The sequence below is a fragment of the Lampris incognitus genome, chromosome 17, assembly GCF_029633865.1.
Source record: "Lampris incognitus isolate fLamInc1 chromosome 17, fLamInc1.hap2, whole genome shotgun sequence".
Taxonomy (NCBI): domain Eukaryota; kingdom Metazoa; phylum Chordata; class Actinopteri; order Lampriformes; family Lampridae; genus Lampris; species Lampris incognitus.
Window position 1 is genome coordinate 1178288 of NC_079227.1, and position 22994 is coordinate 1201281.

The 22994-nt window shown below is 48.3% G+C and overlaps 1 protein-coding gene across 1 annotated transcript in view; it reads right to left on the reverse strand.

Annotated features, from left to right (window-relative positions):
• Positions 1-8176: 8176 nt before the first annotated feature.
• Positions 8177-22994, reverse strand: part of abi3b (ABI family, member 3b) — a 20149-nt gene continuing 5331 nt past the window's right edge. Inside the window, exons 4-7 of the mRNA XM_056297565.1 lie at positions 10965-11144; positions 10709-10764; positions 8493-8647; positions 8177-8367 (exon numbers count right to left, since the gene is read on the reverse strand). Coding sequence (XP_056153540.1) covers positions 8177-8367; positions 8493-8647; positions 10709-10764; positions 10965-11144 — 582 coding nt within the window. The remainder of the gene's footprint in view (positions 8368-8492; positions 8648-10708; positions 10765-10964; positions 11145-22994) is intronic.

Below are 22994 nucleotides of genomic sequence, written 5' to 3' on the forward strand. Positions count from 1 at the left end.
GGCAGTACAACAACCAGGTCATTAAGTTTGGTATACGGCAGTTCATCACTGGATTTTGGTCATCGTTCCCGCTCTGTGCTACGTAGGCGCGTACAGAGCTCTCCTGGACTCGAACAGTTTCCCTGGCATCATCCTCAGGTAGCAAAAGTTGTTGATTCAACATTGAATTATGGTCAAAATGGTCGTTTTTGGTTGAGGTTGAGAAATGAATATTGATTCAACATTTAATAACAGACAGTTTAAACGTTCAAAAACAAAGTTGAATCAACATTGCAATAAGGATTAGGTTTTCAGGATGGAAATGGCAACATTGAATCAATGTTGTTTCAATGTGCACAATGCCTGCCTGGCTGTGATTGGCTAGACTGCTTTCTCCGTTGGCGCTCAACTGATTTGAATTGTTTGTCAGTTGATTGACGCACGTCGTGCAGCAGAACGTGAGCTTGCAAGATACTTTTCAGAGGCTGCTCGTCAACATGACCGAAAGATGTCGGAGCTGAACTTCAACGATGTCGTCAAGAAGTGGCTGCGTTATGCCGCAGGTAGAGAGGGGGGATAAAGAGGACTAGCGGAAGGAAAGGAAGTTAAAGACTGTTTATATGACATGTCCTGCTTTGATTGTTGCTGTCTCAACATGACGATTCTTGATTGTTCCGTTTCAGATTGGCACGGAGACAGCTTACGGATCAATGAGCAAATGTTCTGGAAAGCTCTTGGGCGATAGCTATCTAACATAGTTAAAACAGACTTTAGATTGTATCACTGGTTTATCATGTAGCATGGTTCCATGTGCTCTTGGCTTGTGGTGGATAATTTGCAGCCTGGATGGTTTTGGAGTTTCTGATTAAAAGTCCCTTTATACTAATGATTTACGTGTATATCACCTTATAGCCCAGGTTAAACCCAGTGGTGTAGTAGTGACTGAAGAAGTGGATACGATAACGGAACATATGTGGAATTTGTTGTTTTGGTGGTGTGGAATCGCAAGGTGTTTGCCTCGGGTTCAAAGTGGTTTCAACTTAAACTGTACAATAAAAAAAGATGATTCTTCTGTTTCTTTTAGTATAGCCTAGGCCAGACGAAGAGCATGCTGTAAAGCATATAAATGATTATCACAACATTGTTTTAATGTCAAATAAACTAAATTTAACCTTTTAGAAAATAGCTGAATCAATATTGATTCAACAACAGCCATGATTGAAAATTCAATGTTATTTCAACAGTGACCATAACGAGCACTTTCAACATACAGTGCTGCTTGAAAGTATGTGAACCCCTTGAGCAGTTTAGATGTTTCTGTTGTTTTACCATGATTTTCTTATTCTATCATCACCAGTTTTTATGTATGAAATGTCAGATATATGTTTATCAGTTGCATGTACTTGTTTAGTGGGACTTGTTTAAGTAGCCCAAAAACTACATGAAACATGGAATTAGGGTATGTGCAAAAGTAAGTGAACCCCCAGCTGCATTGGTTAAGTCAAGCAGGTAACAGACTGAGGTGAAACACATTTGGGTGCTTAATTAATCATTTAAGCAGACCAATGAAATGAGACATCCTTGGGAAAGGGTTTGGCCTGCACTAATTAAAAGAGAGAGGAAACCAACCAAACCACTGTGGTCCCATACAAATCAACAATGCCAATAGCAAAGGAGATATGCGAGGACATGAAGAAGAGGGTAGTGACAGCCCATCAGTCTGGGGAGGGCTATAAGACCATCTCCAAGAGATTCCAGCTCCATCCATCCACTGTAAGACAAATAATTTACAAATGGAGGGCCTTCAACATGACAGCAACTCTGCCTAGAAGTGGACGGCCACCAGAACGATCACCCAGAAGCACCAGAAAAATAATAAATGAGGTAAAGGCCAACCCACACATCACCTCTAGAGAGTCGCAGACCTCTCTGGTAGCATCTGGGACAAATGTGCATGCGTCTACAATCAGACGGAAATTGAATAGCCATGACATTCATGGGAGGGTTGCTAGAAGGAAGCCTCTGCTCTCAAAAAAGAACAAAGCTGCCCGTTTCAACTTTGCCAGGGAGCACTTGGACAAACCAGAGGCCTTCTGGAAGTCCATTCTCTGGACAGACGAGTCCAAAATAGAATCATTTGGTCACAATCAAAACCAACATGTTTGGAGAAAAGCCAACACTGCATATGAAGAAAAGAACCTCCTCCCAACAGTGAAGCATGGCGGTGGAAATGTGAAGGTCTGGGGCTGCTTTTCTATTTCTGGACCTGGACGACTCCATATTATCCAAGGAACCATGAATTCTCCGGCATATCAACAAATTCTTGACCAGAATCTCCTGCCATCAGTCAGGGAGTTGAAGCTGGGACGAAAATGGATTATGCAACAAGACAATGACCCAAAGCATTCCAGCAACACTACAAAGGAATGGCTTCAGAGAAAGAGGATTCGTACTCTGGATTGGCCCAGTCAAAGTCTGGACCTTAATCCAATTGGAATGTTGTGGCGAGACCTGAAGAAGTTGGCACATACCAGATGTCCCTCCAACCTCTCTCAACTGGCTGAGTTCTGCAAGGAGGAGTGGGCAAAAAACCCCATAAGCAGATGTGAGAGACTGGTTAGTGGTTACAGAAGACGTTTGGTTGAAGTAATGGCTGCAAAAGGAGGAGCCACAAGCTACTAATACAAGGGTTCACATACTTTTACACATGTTAAATGTTCAGTTTTTGTGAAATAAACCACCTTTGTTGAATTAAATAATGAAAATATATCTCTTTGTGTGTGTGTGTGTGTGTGTGTGTGTGTGTGTGTGTGTGTGTGTGTGTGTGTGTGTGTGTGTGTGTGTGTGTGTGTGTGTCCATTATTTGGAAGGTGTGGTTTACAAATTGGGATTTGGATGTATGTGTAATAAGCTTATTTTAATGTTTTTTACAAAAACAGTGACCATGTCTGGAGGGTTCACAAACTTTCAAGCAGCACTGTATAATCGATGTCAGAAATCAATAAACATTCGATGCCATTTCAACATTGAACATATCGAGCGCTTTCAACAGTGAATCCACGTTGTAAATCAATGTGGATTCAATGCCTCTGCCTGGCAACATTTCCATGTGGATTCAATGCCTCTGCCTGGCACCATTTCAGTGTGGATTCAATGCCTCTGCCTGGCACCATTTCAATGTGGATTCAATGCCTCTGCCTGGCACCATTTCCATGTGGATTCAATGCCTCTGCCTGGCAACATTTCGATGTGGATTCAATGCCTCTGCCTGGCAACATTTCAATGTGGATTCAATGCCTCTGCCTGGCAACATTTCCATGTGGATTCAATGCCTCTGCCTGGCAACATTTCAATGTGGATTCAATGCCTCTGCCTGGCAACATTTCAATGTGGATTCAATGCCTCTGCCTGGCAACATTTCATGTGGATTCAATGCCTCTGCCTGGTAACATTTCCATGTGGATTCAATGCCTCTGCCTGGCAACATTTCAATGTGGATTCAATGCCTCTGCCTGGCAACATTTCAATGTGGATTCGGTGCCTCTGCCTGGTAACATTTCCATGTGGATTCAATGCCTCTGCCTGGCACCATTTCAATGTGGATTCAATGCCTCTGCCTGGCAACATTTCCATGTGGATTCAATGGCATTTTGCTATCTGGGTCGTTCCCGCTCTGTGCTACGTGTGCGCGTACAGAGCTCTCCTGGCCACAAGGCGGCACTACTTGTCCCACACGACCACCCGCGGACATTGGTAAGTCCAGTCTCATTCGGCTCTGTTGAGTGAAGGGGCCCATTGCAAGTAGCGCGCGGGTCACCATGCACCCAAGCAACGACCAGGCCCGCACCGTTGATTTGTTTATGGCGGCTTTTGGGGTTATTTTATTTGTGTTATAAAGTGTGTGAGCCCACCACTGTTGTTACATTCAATCAGACATAGAGTAGGGGCGGGTCTGCCCGGAATCCAGGTGGGAAAAATAATAACGCATTGCAGCATGGATGGCTCCCAGGGTCTACTTCCTGTTTCCCTGTTTTCACTTCTGGTGAAAACAATACTCAAAAGTTACAGTGTCATCTAGTGGTTTAAATGAAAACGCACCTAAATAATAATACAAGCATTAGAGGACACAACAAATGTAATCCGGTTATTATTTTGGTTTTGTAACCCGGTTATTATTTTGGTTTCATAAAGTTTATTATTTTGGTACAGTTGTACTATATTGAAATATGATTAAGATATGTTGAAATGTTCAATGCTACTTCAAATATGTATATGTGATTATATGTTTTATTTTACTTACCTGTTGTACGTAAGGCCAATCAAGAGTAAGGGGGGGGGTGACGGTGAAGGGAGTGGCTAGCAGCGGTTGTGAAGAGAGAAGAAGAAGAGAGAAGGGGTGAGACGGCAGGTACAGGGCCTGTGAAGAGGAGACAGGTGGAAAACGTAGCAAACGTCAGTGTTGTGGTTTACAAGTTTAATCGCACATTATTCGAAGGTGCAGCTATAAGAGTGATACTGATGGATGTAAAGCGGGCGTCGGTTAGACGTTACTGCGTCATTCTCCAGTTCACCGTGGCTGTCGTTAGCCAGCTAGTTAGCTAAGCTAGCTAGCTGATGTAGTAGCCTTGTTGGCTAGCTCAGTGAACACACACAGCTAAAAGAAGACTCGCACGGGACCAGAACACCAGGTAGCGGTCTGGGACACCAGGGTTTGCTCAAACCTCCTCTGGCCGCGTGGGATTCTCACGTCAGAACAGGTCACCGGTGTAATATTTGCTAGTAATATTTGATTTGCTAATGTCCCTTACGGCTTTCCGTAGCGCCACAACAAAGTCACGTGATGTACGTAACAACGTCAGTGGGAATCCGGTCGATGAATAAACACCCAGCACGAGAGAAGTCGTCCTTGCTTTATTAATGTTATAAGTTAACATAGCCAGAGGGCACAGATCATTACAACCGGAAGCGAGCCTCTCTTCTCGTGTTCACCCGCGCCTGGACCAGTCGCGCGCACCGCCATTTCCTGTCATTGTAGGACCATCGTGGAGCCGCCGTCCTCCTGGACTGGGTGAGTACGTTGGTGTTCAGCTCGCAAGAGCGGCGATGACGCGGGCTGGACACGTGGCAGCAGGTTGTTGAGGACCTCTTTGTTAGCTTGATCGATGCCGGCTTTAGTTTGGTTCGTGTTTAATGTGTTTGGTTTGGCATATTGGAAAAGGCGCCTACTTTAATGTGGTATTTGAACCGTACTGAGCCTGGTACAGCGAACGTGCAGCATTTCTTCTTTCGTCTTTTCCAGTAAGTTCAGCAAATACCTCCAGTTGCCGCCTTGTCTGGGTTGATGGCTCATCTAAAGGTGGTTCATTTCACGGGGGTGCTATAATGAGGGGCCCAAACTAAGGGGAATGTAAACTGGAGTATGGTGAGAGGACCTAGGGCCCCGCCCCGCCCCGCCCCGCCCCCTGTAGTCACGGGGTCAGGGGGCCACATGGAGGACAGGAGTCTTTGTCAGTGTGGATGTGGTAAAGGAGAAGCGCTGTTGTGTAATATCAAAACACACGTAGGGGGGCGATGTTGTTGATCACAGATAGACAACTGGAAGTGAATACAGGCGAGGACGAGAAATACTCATTGAAAGCAAAAAAATACCATTTCAAGTAGTTGTCAACTTTATGGATTCACACCTAGTAAAAAGTAAAGGACATTAAAGTAGCTTCATGAAATAAAAACTTTAAACTTGGTTTTGCAACTTAAAGACTGCACAACACGCTTTGTAACTCCGTCCCACAGACCTGGAGTCTGTGTACCAGGTGGAGGGCGTCGATTCATCGCATTACAGGATCCACACACGCCGTTCATATCCATATATTGGAGGCTAGTATTCATACCAGTCTCCCGTTCATTAGCAGTCACATCTCTGGACAGAGGAGGCAGGACTGAACCTTCTATCTGCTACGCCCCCTGCCGGCCACTTTAAATTCAGTTCAGCTCAATTTAAAGCTCAGTTTCACAGCACATTCTCTCCAGGCCATCTCACACCTCCTCATTTCTAAGTCACAAGGTGATGATGATGTGAGACGGTGATGATGTGACAGAACTGAATAATGTCCGGCTGAGAGTAAATACAAAGTCTCCTCCCTGGCCAGGGGCAGCAGACTTTGTCAGGTTATTATTGAAGCCATCTGAAACGATGTGAAGATCTCTCAGCTCAGCTGCTTCTCTTCATATCAACCCACACACACTTTGAACATTATGCATTCAAAGTTCATATAACGTCATCCTCTGGCCTCTGATCTCTGCATTGTTATCTTATTTAAACTTTACACAAAGATGACAGAAATTAAACTGAATGGCTTTGGCAGAAATAAACATGATATCCAACAATGTTTGTATCTTTCATTCAACAACATGATCCTCATCAGAGAGAAAACATTACAGCTGAAGAAAGTCAGTCTGTGACCGCTGTAGATTCATGTCTAATTTAAAACCCAATTCAAATATCAGCCAGTAAAGAACGACACCAGTAGGACGACACACAGTATTTATTAATACAAATCTGGCATCCTGGAAACAGCTAAGCTTGAAGTAAAGGCCACCTGGTGACCTTAAACACAAGTGAGGAGTTTCCTGTGAATGCTGGAGCTTTTCACATGAGCGTATAAACCATGTGCCACTGGATCTGGATTCAGCTCTCAACATGACCGGTTTTTATTAGCAGCAGAAGGTGATTCTCGCAGGTAGCTCCCTGATCATGACACCAGACTCATGAAGATGCAGCGTGGAAGGGAAGGGAGTGTTCCTCATAAAGCAAGAGGGTGTGAAGGGAAATGGAGGAATCCGTGTCTGAACTTGTGACTCAGGAATGCGGCCGATGAGCCGCAGAGACATGTTAAAAGTCTCCGAGCCGAAATCTCCCCTGCACTGCAGTGCAGACGGGAATGTTTGACTTTGAAAGGAATCCGTCTTTGTATATCAACCAAGTTTATACGATACAACAGACCTGTCAAGGATGTGACCATACTGCACCTTTATTCTTCATTCAAGTCATTGCTCATCTCACAATAAGACAAGACTCCCCTAAATATGACACATCACCTTAGCATGTCACATGTCACCTAAATATGACATATATCACCTAAATATGTGACGTGTCAGCTGAATATGGCATACATTCAAAGGTCAACCCAATAAGTCGGCTAACTCCGTGGCCTGCTCCTAACTGTAATGAAGCACATCTTTTACAGGAAAACACTGCTGGAGTTGGCTTTAGGGTTAGCTGCATGTGTACTGACATAAAGAAGGAGTTCTTAAAGGAATAGTTCAGATCATTATTTATTTTTATTTATTATTATTCATTTTTCTATTTCCATTTTATTTTATTCCTATTTTATACTCAGCTTTCATGTCGTAGATTATGTAGGTCATGTCGTAGTGGTTTCTCTTATTACATTTCCTCTCAGTGTTTGCTTTGCTCTTCTCCTCTTGCCTGAAGCTGCCAGGGAAGAGGAGAAGAGGAAGGCCAAAGAGGAGGTTTATGGATGTGGTGAGGGAGGACATGCAGGTGGCTGGTGTGACAGAGGAAGATGCAGAGGACAGGAAGAGATGGAAATGGAAGATCCGCTGTGGCGCCCCCTAACGGGCGTAGACAGAAGACGAACAAGAAGCAGAAGAAGAACAAGAACAAGCAGAAGAAGCAACCGAAGCAGAAGAAGAAAGAAGAAGACTGCAGTAGCATCATGTTAGCTTTGTCTGAACCATGCAGTGTTTTTTGTTGTTGTTGTTGTTGTTGTTGTTTTACGCTGAAGGAAGAGTGTGGCTTTTTCCTCCATTAATTACATTGAAGTGTAGATGACAAGCTGGAGCTGTGTCTAGTATGAAGAAAAGGATGGCTGACTGAGGAGGAAATAGGAGTTAGGATTAAGAAAATTCAAGCTATTCTTTAGCCACGACTGTGGGTACATAAACCATACAATATGTGTGAGGTTCGGGTGTTCAGAAGGTTCTACGCTCACAGTCTGGATCCTGCACATCTGTGCAGTCTTAAAGGTTTTCTTCAATGCAGAATAAGCACGCAAGAATCAAAACCAAGAAGAAACAATAAAGACCTCGCTGGCACTTCCTGGTGGTCATTATCCTGAGCTGAATGGGAAGACGCATCATAGTCACGACACGACAGATTGCCTCTGTTCAGGATTGGTTAACGCAGGATGAGGGGCGGTGGAATAGTACTGGTGGTGCTGAGGGAAGGGGGAGGGGGCGGGGGTGGGTGCAGCACTCCTGATACAGGTGGAGCAGGAGGAGGAGGAGGGGGCAGGGATGGGTGCAGCACTCCTGATACAGGTGGAGCAGGAGGAGTCGGAGGAGGGGGCGGGGGTGGGTGCAGCACTCCTGATACAGGTGGAGCAGGAGGAGTCGGAGGAGGAGGGGGGTGACATTTGATGACAAAACCAGGGGAGGAGGAGGAGGGGGGAGGTTGATGGTTGCGGTCATGAGGGGTGGAGGGGGATCAAAGCCAGCATCCATGGAGGACGTAGGAGGAGGTGGAGGTGCAGCAACACTTTGGTCAAGATTAGTCGGAGGTGAAGGAGGAGGAGGAGGAGGAGGAAGAGGGCCATCAAAGGACAAACTGGGGACTGATGGAGGAGGAACAGCGATGCCAATACTGGATCTAGATGATAAAAGATAAAAAACGAGGGGAAAAAATCACCTTATCAGTTAAATTCAGACTGAAATCAGGAATCATTTAATTTTCCATTTCTAAAACTTTGAAGACGACATTAAAAAATGCTTAGGGACATTTTCTTACTTGCACGGTTTCATAGTTTATGTAATGAGTGTCTGATGACATCACGAATATTAGAAAAGAGACTGGCTAAGAGAAACTGAGCTGGGGGAGCTCTTTTAAACGAGACAAATGGAAAAACTGAACTCTACCTCTGTACACATGACCAAAACATCATGGCCACCTGCCTAATATGCTGTTAGGGTTAGGGTTAGGGTTAGGGTCCTCCGTGTGCCGCCAAAACAGTGCCGACCCACCGAGGCTTGGTCTAGTCGCAGCGGATCCTTCAAGTCAAGTAAGTTGTGAGGTGGAGCCGCCGTGGATTCGACTCGTCCGTCCAGCACATCCCACAGATGCTCGATTGGATTGCGGTCTGGAGAATTTGGAAGCCAAGGCAACACCTTGAACACTTCATCATGTTCCTCAAACCATTCCCGAACAATGTGTGCAGTGTGGCAGTGCGCATTATCCTGCTGAAAGAGGCCGCTGCCACCGGGGAACACCGTTGCCATGAAGGGCTCTACCTGGTCTGCAAAGATGTCTCAGTGGGTGGTACATGTCAAATCCACATCCACACGGATGGCTGGAACCAGGCTTTCCCAGCAGAACGCTGTCCAGAGCATCACACTCCTTCCAGCAGCTTGTCATCTGCCCCAGTGCATCCTCGTGCCATCACGTCCCCGGGTAAATTGTTCACACGCACTCGGCTGTCCACATGGTGTCCGAGACGATGGGACTCGCCGGACGTCTTCTCTCGTCTCTACCATGTAGTCAAGTGAAACCGCAAACTCTCCCGCTCTGAGAGCCCTCCTCTACAGCCGTCAAGCTGTGCTCACCTTGTCCCTCTTAAAGAGACCGCGTGGGGCATCCGGGTCGCATAGCGGTCTGTTCCGTTGCCTACCAACACGGGGATCACCGGTTCGAATCCCCGTCTTACCTCCGGCCTGGTCAGGCGTCCCTACAGACACAGCTGGCCGTGTCTGCGGGTGGGAAGCCGCATGTGGGTATGTGTCCTGATCGCTGCACTAGCGCCTCCTCTGGTCGGTCGGTCGGTCGGGGCGCCTGTTCGGGGGGGAGGGGGACTGGGGGGGGATAGTGTGATCCTCCCACGCGCTACGTCCCCCTGGTGAAACTCCTCCCTGTCAGGTGAAAAGAAGCGGCTGGTGACTCCACATGTATGGGAGGAGACATGTGGTAGTCTGCAGCCCTCCCCGGACCAGCAGAGGGGGTGGAGCAGAGACCGGCATGGCTCGGAAGAGTGGGGTAATTGGCCGGGTACAACTGGGGAGAAAAAGGGGGGCAAAACAGAGGCACAGTGTGCTATTAACACTGCATCCACTGACTAGTTACCGCTGGGTCACCCCCACATTTTATTTAGATTTTGTGCCATCGAATTTTGCGAGAGAATTTTTAAAAAGAAAAGAAAAAGAAAAGTTGAGGTCTCCCTTTGGAAAACCATTAAGTTCCAGAAAAGGGCATCTAGCACATAGAGGTGTTGAGAAATGCAGCTGTCCTGAAGCATCAGAAGGCTTGCTGTGGTCTAGCCCCCCTGGTCCAGGCTTGAGCCTGGCTGCTTAGTCCCGTTTGCAGATACAAGTCGTTTGACTTGTCAGCACGGAGAGAGACCAGGGATGCAGAAAACAGACAGAATCTATCCAGGAGGGGATGAAGGAATGACAGCTGTGTGTGTGTGTGTGTCTGTGTGTGTGTGTGTGTGTGTGTGTGTGTGTGTGTGTGTGTGTGTGTGTGTGTGTGTGTGTGTGTGTGTCTGTGTGTGTGTGTGTGTGTGTGTGTGTGTGTGTGTGTGTGTGTGGCTGGACGTGAGATGGTTCTGAAGGCAAGATCAGATGCTTTACACAACGACCTTTCGCTCGGTGACTCTGAGACCACAACACTAGACAAGGTACATGAGTAATGAAGGAAGTGGAGTACGGTGTGTGTTCATACGTGTTGGGAACGCCGGTGGTGGCTTCTGTTTTCTTTCCGGACTGCTGTGACGTCACCTGGAGAGAGACAACCAATGACACGAGGGTCATTCATCAAACCTAGAACAGGTTCATGGGGAGCAGCAAACCAGGATCATCAGGAATCACAGATAACGTGTGTGTGTGTGGGGGGGTGGGGGGTGGGTTTCTGTGTTGAAAGGCTATGCTGGCCATTTAAGATTTGCTGGATCTAAACCTCACTGTGAGGTCTGTCTGACCTGGAAGCAGTGTCCGATGCAGTCCAGCTCGGAGTAGGAAATGGGAGTTCGGCTGTAGTATCCCACTGCTGCTCTGCCAGATTTCGGAGGTGGAATGATTTTGGTTCGAGGCTTTTTTTTGGGAGCAGTGAAAACTCCGATCTCTCTCCTGGCCACCTTCTCCTGGTGGAAAGTGACGGCCTGATGGACAGAACAGCGTTTTACCATCACAGTCTGCATGAAAGTCACATTTTCATGTCTTTCATGTTCGGCCTGTGCATCCTCACTATGATCCAGGGAACAACATCATTATAGTTCAAGGTTATAACGCAATTATTACTCAATATTTATCACTCATCCTCATCATCCTCATCATCATCATCTGTCAATTCAGTTGAATCATGAGCAAATCCAGATATTGTCAGATTGTTATAAATAGTTGTGTTGTCTAAATTAATGATGAAGAGAAATTTCTGACAAAACGTAGTGTGAAATATTTCAGAATCAGAAACAGAATCAGAATCACTTTATTTGGCCAAGTATGTGTAGGCGGTAGTGTACCGTGGGGTTTCAGTCAGGGCCTTCAGTAATGAACTACCCCCCCCCCCAACACACACACACCACACACACACACACACACACACACACACACACACACACACACACACACACACACACACACACAGACAAATCTCTCATATGGGTGCTGACGCAGCCAACACAGCCACATACAAAATACACTATCACACACTATATGTACTACTGCATGAACACCAACAACAACACAACTGATCTTCAACAACCACACACACACACACCACTGTGCACTACAGCGGCTACTGCAGCATCGCCATCAGACCTTCCTTTATGTCACTCAGCAACCACACTGCTCACACACACACCACATGGACCAACAACAACTAGAAGAATGCACTCAGCGGAGACATCCGGCTTAGGCTTCCACCTTCCGACTTTCTGAGATTGGGTTTTATGAGACCGATAACTGCTGTTTATGATCTTACTCTCTCTTCTCCTCTATAACAACAACAACAACAACTTAGTTTTGTATAGCGCCTTTTAACCCTGAAGTAGATGACAAATGTGACCACTGTGCACAATCTCCAACTGACCTAACACACATCCTGAAGTCATTGGAGCGGAGGTCCCACCTGGTGTAGCTGATCTACCACACAGAATAACTCCTGAAGTCATTGGAGTGGAGGTCCCACCTGGTGTAGCTGATCTACCACACAGAATAACTCCTGAAGTCATTGGAGTGGAGGTCCTACCTGGTGTAGCTGACCTACCATACAGAATAACTCCTGAAGTCATTGGAGTGGAGGTCCTACCTGGTGTAGCTGACCTACCATACAGAATAACTCCTGAAGTCATTGGAGTGGAGGTTCTACCTGGTGTAGCAGACCTAACACACAGAATAACTCCTGAAGTCATTGGAGTGGAGGTCCTACCTGGTGTAGCTGACCTAACACACAGAATAACTCCTGAAGTCATTGGAGTGGAGGTCCTACCTGGTGTAGCTGACCTAACACACAGAATAACTCCTGAAGTCATTGGAGTGGAGGTCCTACCTGGTGTAGCTGACCTACCACACAGAATAACTCCTGAAGTCATTGGAGTGGAGGTTCTACCTGGTGTAGCAGACCTAACACACAGAATAACTCCTGAAGTCATTGGACTGGAGGTTCTACCTGGTGTAGCTGACCTACCACACAGAATAACTCCTGAAGTCATTGGAGTGGAGGTCCTACCTGGTGTAGCTGACCTAACACACAGAATAACTCCTGAAGTCATTGGACTGGAGGTTCTACCTGGTGTAGCTGACCTACCACACAGAATAACTCCTGAAGTCATTGGAGTGGAGGTCCTACCTGGTGTAGCTGACCTAACACACAGAATAACTCCTGAAGTCATTGGAGTGGAGGTTCTACCTGGTGTAGCTGACCTAACACACAGAATAACTCCTGAAGTCATTGGAGTGGAGGTCCTACCTGGTGTAGCTGACCTACCACATCGAATAACTCCTGAAGTCATTGGAGTGGAGGTCCTACCTGGTGTAGCTGACCTAACACACAGAATAATTTCTGGAGTCATTGGAGTGGAGGTCCTACCTGGTGTAGCTGACCTAACACACAGAATAACTCCTGAAGTCATTGGAGTGGAGGTTCTACCTGGTGTAGCTGACCTAACACACAGAATAACTCCTGAAGTCATTGGAGTGGAGGTCCTACCTGGTGTAGCTGACCTAACACGCAGAATAATTTCTGGAGTCATTGGAGTGGAGGGTTTACCTGGTGTAGCTGACCTAACACACAGAATAATTTCTGGAGTCATTTGAGTGGAGGTTCTACCTGGTGTAGTTGACCTAACACAGAATAATTTCTGGAGTCATTGGAGTGGAGGTCCTACCTGGTGTAGCTGACCTAACACAGAATAATTTCTGGAGTCATTGGAGTGGAGGTCCTACCTGGTGTAGCTGACCTAACACAGAATAATTTCTGGAGTCATTGGAGTGGAGGTCCTACCTGGTGTAGCTGACCTAACACAGAATAATTTCTGGAGTCATTGGAGTTGAGGTTCTACCTGGTGTAGCTGACCTAACACAGAATAACTCCTGGAGTCATTGGAGTGGAGGTCCTACCTGGTGTAGCTGACCTAACACAGAATAATTTCTGGAGTCATTGGAGTGGAGGTTCTACCTGGTGTAGCTGACCTAACACAGAATAATTTCTGGAGTCATTGGAGTGGAGGTCCTACCTGGTGTAGCTGACCTAACACAGAATAATTTCTGGAGTCATTGGAGTGGAGGTTCTACCTGGTGTAGCTGACCTAACACAGAATAATTTCTGGAGTCATTGGAGTGGAGGTCCTACCTGGTGTAGCTGACCTAACACAGAATAATTTCTGGGGTCATTGGAGTGGAGGTCCTACCTGGTGTAGCTGACCTAACAGAATAACTCCTGGACACATTGGAGTGGAGGTTCTACCTGGTGTAGCTGACCTAACACAGAATAATTTCTGGAGTCATTGGAGTGGAGGTTATACCTGGTGTAGCTGACCTAACACAGAATAATTTCTGGAGTCATTGGAGTGGAGGTTCTACCTGGTGTAGCTGACCTAACACAGAATAATTTCTGGAGTCATTGGAGTGGATGTCCTACCTGGTGTAGCTGACCTAACACAGAATAATTTCTGGAGTCATTGGAGTGGAGGTCCTACCTGGTGTAGCTGACCTAACACAGAATAATTTCTGGAGTCATTGGAGTGGATGTCCTACCTGGTGTAGCTGACCTAACACAGAATAATTTCTGGAGTCATTGGAGTGGATGTCCTACCTGGTGTAGCTGACCTAACACAGAATAATTTCTGGAGTCATTGGAGTGGAGGTCCTACTTGGTGTAGCTGACCTAACACAGAATAATTTCTGGAGTCATTGGAGTGGATGTCCTACCTGGTGTAGCTGACCTAACACAGAATAATTTCTGGAGTCATTGGAGTGGAGGCTCTACCTGGTGTAGCTGACCTAACACAGAATAATTTCTGGAGTCATTGGAGTGGATGTCCTACCTGGTGTAGCTGACCTAACACAGAATAATTTCTGGAGTCATTGGAGTGGATGTCCTATCTGGTGTAGCTGACCTAACACAGAATAATTTCTGGAGTCATTGGAGTGGAGGTCCTACCTGGTGTAGCTGACCTAACACAGAATAATTTCTGGAGTCATTGGAGTGGATGTCCTACCTGGTGTAGCTGACCTAATACAGAATAATTTCTGGAGTCATTGGAGTGGATGTCCTACCTGGTGTAGCTGACCTAACACAGAATAATTTCTGGAGTCATTGGAATGGAGGTCCTACTTGGTGTAGCTGACCTAACACAGAATAATTTCTGGAGTCATTGGAGTGGATGTCCTACCTGGTGTAGCTGACCTAACACAGAATAATTTCTGGAGTCATTGGAGTGGAGGCTCTACCTGGTGTAGCTGACCTAACACAGAATAATTTCTGGAGTCATTGGAGTGGATGTCCTACCTGGTGTAGCTGACCTAACACAGAATAATTTCTGGAGTCATTGGAGTGGATGTCCTACCTGGTGTAGCTGACCTAACACAGAATAATTTCTGGAGTCATTGGAGTGGAGGTTCTACCTGGTGTAGCTGACCTAACACAGAATAATTTCTGGAGTCATTGGAGTGGAGGTCCTACTTGGTGTAGCTGACCTAACACAGAATAATTTCTGGAGTCATTGGAGTGGATGTCCTACCTGGTGTAGCTGACCTAACACAGAATAATTTCTGGAGTCATTGGAGTGGAGGCTCTACCTGGTGTAGCTGACCTAACACAGAATAATTTCTGGAGTCATTGGAGTGGATGTCCTACCTGGTGTAGCTGACCTAACACAGAATAATTTCTGGAGTCATTGGAGTGGAGGTCCTACCTGGTGTGGCTGACCTAACACAGAATAATTTCTGGAGTCATTGGAGTGGAGGTCCTACCTGGTGTAGCTGTCCTAACACAGAATAATTTCTGGAGTCATTGGAGTGGATGTCCTACCTGGTGTAGCTGACCTAACACAGAATAATTTCTGGAGTCATTGGAGTGGAGGTCCTACCTGGTGTAGCTGACCTAACACAGAATAATTTCTGGAGTCATTGGAGTGGATGTCCTACCTGGTGTAGCTGACCTAACACAGAATAATTTCTGGAGTCATTGGAGTGGAGGCTCTACCTGGTGTAGCTGACCTAACACAGAATAATTTCTGGAGTCATTGGAGTGGATGTCCTACCTGGTGTAGCTGACCTAACACAGAATACTTTCTGGAGTCATTGGAGTGGAGGCTCTACCTGGTGTAGCTGACCTAACACAGAATAATTTCTAGAGTCATTGGAGTGGAGGTCCTACCTGGTGTAGCTGACCTAACACAGAATAATTTCTGGAGTCATTGGAGTGGAGGTTCTACCTGGTGTAGCTGACCTAACACAGAATAATTTCTGGAGTCATTGGAGTGGAGGTCCTACTTGGTGTAGCTGACCTAACACAGAATAATTTCTGGAGTCATTGGAGTGGATGTCCTACCTGGTGTAGCTGACCTAACACAGAATAATTTCTGGAGTCATTGGAGTGGAGGTTCTACCTGGTGTAGCTGACCTAACACAGAATAATTTCTGGAGTCATTGGAGTGGAGGTCCTACTTGGTGTAGCTGACCTAACACAGAATAATTTCTGGAGTCATTGGAGTGGAGGTCCTACCTGGTGTAGCTGACCTAACACAGAATAATTTCTGGAGTCATTGGAGTGGAGGCTCTACCTGGTGTAGCTGACCTAACACAGAATAATTTCTGTAGTCATTGGAGTGGATGTCCTACCTGGTGTAGCTGACCTAACACAGAATAATTTCTGGAGTCATTGGAGTGGAGGCTCTACCTGGTGTAGCTGACCTAACACAGAATAATTTCTGTAGTCATTGGAGTGGATGTCCTACCTGGTGTAGCTGACCTAACACAGAATAATTTCTGGAGTCATTGGAGTGGATGTCCTACCTGGTGTAGCTGACCTAACACAGAATAATTTCTGGAGTCATTGGAGTGGAGGTTCTACCTGGTGTAGTTGACCTAACACAGAATAATTTCTGGAGTCATTGGAGTGGAGGTCCTACCTGGTGTAGCTGACCTAACACAGAATAATTTCTGGAGTCATTGGAGTGGAGGTTCTACCTGGTGTAGCTGACCTAACACAGAATAATTTCTGGAGTCATTGGAGTGGAGGCTCTACCTGGTGTAGGGATAGCTATTGTTGTGGTGCCAGACTTAGCTGAAAACTTCACATCGATGCAGCTCAATATTACTGTTTTCAGTTCTCTGTTTGCTTGCAGAAGGATGCTACTTCTTTGGAAGTCCCTTGCACCCCTTTTGTTATCATTCCTGATAGAGGACATTGTGGTGGACACGTATTGGGGACAGAATTCAACCCAGGAACTAAGGGTTAAGTCATGGTTGCCCTGGCAGGTTAACGCAGGGTTAAGTTATGGTTGTCCAGCCAGTATTCTGATTATTCTTGCCACCTCCGCTCAGTCGAGCGGTGGGTTTTGTTTGTCTCGCTGATTTACCGTGATTAAAGAAAGTTGCCTACACGGCTAAAGTGTGAACCTACGGTCTTCTCCGTTCCTTCGGCTCTACACTGGTGACCCCGACGTCGGTTTTCGGATAAGTTTTCTGAAACCACACACATTATGGCTACGAACGCCGTTGCAATTAAACTGCCGGAGTTTTGGGAGTCTTCCGCGGCTACATGGTTCGCGCAGGCTGAGGCACAGTTCGCGCTCAGAGACATAACAGCAGACGAGACCAGGTACTACTACGTAGCGGCAGCGCTGGGGTGCGCTACGGCTTCCAGGATAAGCGGTTTCATAACCAACCCACCGGCCGATGGTAAATACGCCGCACTTAAACATCTCCTCCTTGAAACTTTTGAACTGTCAGCAACGGAGAGAGCACGTCGCCTCTTCGCAATTCAGGGCTTGGGAGATGGCAAACCATCGGAGGTAATGAGCAGGATGTTAAACCTACTGGGTCAAGAAAAGCCATGTTTCCTGTTTATGGAGCTGTTTCTGCGCAACATGCCGCCCCACGTCCAGACTGCGCTCGCTAACTCCACCATCACTGATCCGCGTGAGCTGGCAAAGGAGGCTGACCGATTCTTCGTCGCTACACAACGTTCCTCCCATGCCGGGGTGCTGGCTCCTACCTTCACTGGCCCCCCGCCGACATCGCGGGCGTGGCCCGACGGTGGCGCCACAGCATCAGACCGCTACAAGCCCTCTGGACTCTGTATGTACCACGCTCGATTTGGTGCGAAAGCTAAACGGTGCCGTTCCCCCTGCAACTACAGGCCGACGGGAAACGAGAGGGCCAACACTCAGTAGTGGCCATGAGTGTTGGCGATATGAGCAGGCTACTCTTCATCCTCGACACCATCTCCGGTCGGCGATTTCTTTGTGACACGGGCGCACAGAGAAGCGTGCTCCCTGCTACTGACGTCGACATCATGGGCGGGGAGCGGGGTCCCCAGTTGGCGACGGCTGACGGCAGCCCTATCCACACCTACGGCGTGCGGTCTGTAGAACTGTGTTTTGGTGGACAACGTTTCACGTGGGAGTTCGTCATGGCCAATGTAACGCTTCCCCTCCTCGGAGCTGATTTTTTGTGCGCTTACGGTTTGCTAGTGGACATTCAGAACAGCCGTCTGGTCGATGCCTTAACCTTCTCCTCCTTCGCATGTACGCGGAGGGAAGCGGCCTATGCAGGTCTAGCCAACTCTCTCTCAGAGGCAGACAAGTTCACCCGCCTCCTCGCTGAGTTCCCTGACCTCACCCAGCCTACCTTCTCTGCACCCACCGCTAAGCATGGGGTGGAGCATCACATTGCTACGAAGGGGCCCCCGGTCTACGCCAGAGCCAGGCGTCTCGACCCCGCCAAACTCGCCATTGCCAAGTCTGAGTTCGAGCACCTGGAACGCATGGGGATCATCCGCCGCTCTGACAGCCCGTGGGCGTCCCCACTCCACATCGTCGCTAAGCCTGATGGAGGTTGGCGCCCATGCGGGGACTACCGCCGACTAAATGACGCCACCACACCTGACCGCTATCCTGTCCCGCATATACAGGACTTTTCTGCAAACCTGTCTGGCAAATGCGTCTTCTCAAAAGTCGACCTGGTCCGTGGTTATCATCAAGTTCCCGTGCACCCCTCAGACATCCCCAAGACAGCGGTGACAACCCCATTCGGCCTATTTGAATTCCTACGAATGCCATTTGGACTCAAAAACGCGGCCCAGTCCTTTCAGCGGCTGATGGATTCAGTGCTCCGTGGCCTTCCTTTCATCTTCGTCTATTTGGACGACATACTCATCGCCAGCGCCTCCGAGGAAGAACACCTGTCCCATATTCATGCCCTCTTCACACGCCTCAGCCAGCATGGGCTGATCGTCAACCCGGCGAAGTGCCGGTTCGGGCTGACAGCCATTGATTTCCTCGGGCACCGCATCACTGGGGACGGGGCAGTCCCCCTGCCCTCAAAGGTGGAAGCGGTGGCGGCCTTTCCGCGCCCCCAAACAGCTCGTGCGCTCAGGGAGTTCATCGGGATGGTGACATTCTACCACCGCTTCATTCCTCGAGCCGCCTTTATCATCCGGCCACTGTACGAGGCGCTGAAAGGCATGTCCCCCAACCAGGCGGTCGACTGGACAGCAGAGCGGGACCGTGCGTTCACCGAGACTAAAGCTGCGCTCTCCCAGGCTACCCTGCTAGCGCATCCTTCACCTACAGCGCCTATTTCCATAACCACGGATGCATCGGACTATGCTGTTGGTGCGGTTCACGAACAGTGGGTGGGGGGGGCTTGGCAGCCTTTGGCCTTTTTCAGTCGCCAGCTTACACCCCGAGAGCGCAAGTATAGTACTTTTGACAGGGAACTCCTCGGTCTCTGGCTCGCCGTCCGGCATTTCCGTTTCCTGCTAGAGGGCCGCGAGTTTACTGCGTACGTGGACCACAAGCCCCTCACGTTTGCCATGTCCAAGACGGCCGAGCCATGGTCCGCTCGCCAGCAGCGACAACTCTCCTACATTTCGGAATTCACTACCGACATCCAGCACGTCGCTGGTAAGTCTAACCAGGTAGCTGACTGCCTGTCTAGGGCAGTGATTGGAGCGGTCCACCTTGGCCTTGACTATGCACAGATGGCTGCTGACCAGGCCACGGACCCGAGCATCCTCCGTCTCCGGGCCTCCGACACGGGGCTCCGCCTGCAGGACGTTCCTTTCAGCGACACAGGTGTCACCCTCCTGTGTGACGTCTCCACAGGACAGCCCAGGCCCATCGTCCCGCACAGCTGGAGACGCCCCGTATTTGAAGCTGTGCACGGCCTCTCTCATCCAGGCGGTAAGCCATCCGTGCGCCTGACCTCTGCTAAGTTTGTGTGGGAAGGACTTAAGAGAGACGTGAAAGCGTGGGCCGACTCGTGTGTTGCCTGTCAGCGGGCTAAGATACACCGCCACATTAAGGCGCCCCTGGAACGCTTCGCAGTGCCGGAGAGACGATTTGACCATGTCCACGTCGACCTGGTTGGTCCCCTACCCCCCTCCCATGGGTTCACCTACCTCTTCACTGTGGTGGACAGGACTACGCGCTGGCCTGAAGCTGTTCCCCTGGCATCCACGACGTCTGCTGATGTGGCCCGGGCTTTTATTGGGTCGTGGGTCTCACGTTTCGGTACGCCTTCCGACCTTTCATCTGACCGTGGGCCACAGTTTACCTCAGAGCTATGGAATGCTGTGGGTGAGGCTCTGGGCGTCAAGCTTCACCGCACTACCGCCTACCACCCTCAGGCGAACGGCCTATGTGAGCGCTTCCACCGGTCCATGAAGGCTGCGCTTCGGGCTACTCTCAAGGACTGCAACTGGGTTGACAAGCTCCCATGGGTCATGCTGGGCCTGCGGACCGCCCCGAAGGAAGACCTACAGGCCTCCTCTGCGGAGCTGGTGTACGGCACGCCGCTGCGAGTCCCAGGCCATTTCATGCCCAATGCAACGCGTCCCTGGTCAGCTGTGGACCAACGAGCTTCCTTGCTGGACGGGGTCAGAGCTTTCACACCCGTCCCTACCGCCCAGCACGGCGCTCCGGTGTCCCAGGTGCCCCCAGGTCTGCAGTCAGCGGACTACGTGTTCATCCGTCACGACGCACACCGCCCCCCTCTGCAACCCCCTTATGACGGCCCCTTCCGCATCCTGGAACGGGGAACTAAGCACCTGGTGGTGGATTTTGGGGGCACGGCCGAGCATGTTTCAGTGGACCGAGTTAAACCCGCACACCTGGACTTGACGCAGCCGTTGGAGTTAGCCCAACCTCCTCGTCGCGGTCGTCCCCCGGCTCCGCCTCCTCCCCCCGTGGAGGCCCGAGCTGCCTCTTCTGCTCCTCAGGCCGACCTCCACAGGCCCGCGTCAATGCCTCCCAGAGACACTCCGGCCCCTGTTATCCGGAGCCGCCGCGGACGGCCTGTCGTCCACCCGCGCCTGCCTGACTTCGATTACTAGGGCGAATTCTGGGGGGGCTCATGTGGTGGACACGTATTGGGGACAGAATTCAACCCAGGAACTAAGGGTTAAGTCATGGTTGCCCTGGCAGGTTAACGCAGGGTTAAGTTATGGTTGTCCAGCCAGTATTCTGATTATTCTTGCCACCTCCACTCAGTCGAGCGGTGGGTTTTGTTTGTCTCGCTGATTTACCGTGATTAAAGAAAGTTGCCTACACGGCTAAAGTGTGAACCTACGGTCTTCTCCGTTCCTTCGGCTCTACAACATGATGATTTCCCTTAAACTAGAAAACATCAAGTTTGCCATTTGTGGATCAAGCCCAGTAATTTTGCTCTACCTGGCAGCCCCTCTTATGTTGTTTTGATCAGCTAACAGTGCTTTCCTGTGATGAAGACCATTTGTAGAATTTGTATAATACGTCTTAATTTTAAATGGATGCTGTGTATAAGTGTAGACCATTATACTTATGGCATGTGGGATATATTTTTTTCTCCAATCACTAAGATGCCGGACTCCACACCAGCTGATTTCACTGATCAGCAACCCTTCAACCAAAGAGGCAGAACGTGTCAGGGAAATCAGCTGGTGTGGAGTCGGGTTGGAGTGAGGCCCTGCATACATACACATGGCTCTCCGTGGCACTTGGTTAGCCACTGCTGATGTAGGACATCATAAAGCGTGACTTAGGTAACAGACGTGACTCTGATTTCTGACTATTTTCTCCCCGTTAAAGGGTGTTTTTAGGGAGTTGTTCCTTATCGGACGAGGGGGTCTAAGGGCAGGATGTTGTGTTGCTGTTAAGCACACTGAGGCACATTTGTAATTTGTGATATTGGGCTACACAAATACAACAGAGCTGACTTGACTTGCCTTGACTACTAATAGTTCATTTGTACATGGTGCTCTGTACTTCATGTGCCTGAACTTGATACTTAGGAGATGGTTGTTGTCGCATCTTGTTGATGTGAAGCTCTCCAACCTGTTTTATTTGTGTTTTGTAGTTCATGGTTTCTCTTATATTCCAAGTTGAGCTTGACACCGTGATTTTATTGTAGAATTATACTTTTACTGTTGTGTTTTATTGTTTACTTTTTAATTTCTTTATTTTATTATGTCTTTTTTACATATATTTTTATATTCCTATGTGTTACTTGTTTTATATTGTATTTTAAGCTTGTGCAGCACTTTGGTTCAAATGTGGTTGTTTTAAATGTGCTATATAAATAAACTTGACTTGACTTATAATTTTCATTAATGTAATTAATGGTTATTTTTACTTTTAACCTTTTTGCATTGGCAATAGGTGAGGGTTGGTGGGAGGGGCTGGGGGGAATCACCAAATTATGTAGGAACAATCATTTCCATTTCCATTGTTTTGTATGTCTTGCTGCTGCTCAATAATCCAGGTAGGAAATCACAGAAGGTTGAATCAGTTCACCTGGACACACCGAGTACTGACACACACGTTCCACCATCAGCCAAGCCACCTCTCCAGCCTCACCTGACTGCAGCTACCCCACCCTTATAACCAACACAGAGGCTGCAGGTACTCCACCCTTATCAACAACACAGCGGCTGCAGGTACCCCACCCTTATAAACAACACAGTGGCTGCAGGTACCCCACCCTTATCAACAACACAGCGGCTGCAGGTACCCCACCCTTATAAACAACGCAGTGGCTGCAGGTACCCCACCCTTATAAACAACACAGTGGCTGCAGGTACCCCACCCTTATAAACAACACAGAGACTGCAGGTACCCCACCCTTATAAACAACACAGAGACTGCAGGTACCCCACCCTTATAAACAACACAGAGACTGCAGGTACCCCACCCTTATAAACAACACAGAGACTGCAGGTACCCCACCCTTATAAACAACACAGTGACTGCAGGTACCCCACCCTTATAAACAACACAGTGACTGCAGGTACCCCACCCTTATAA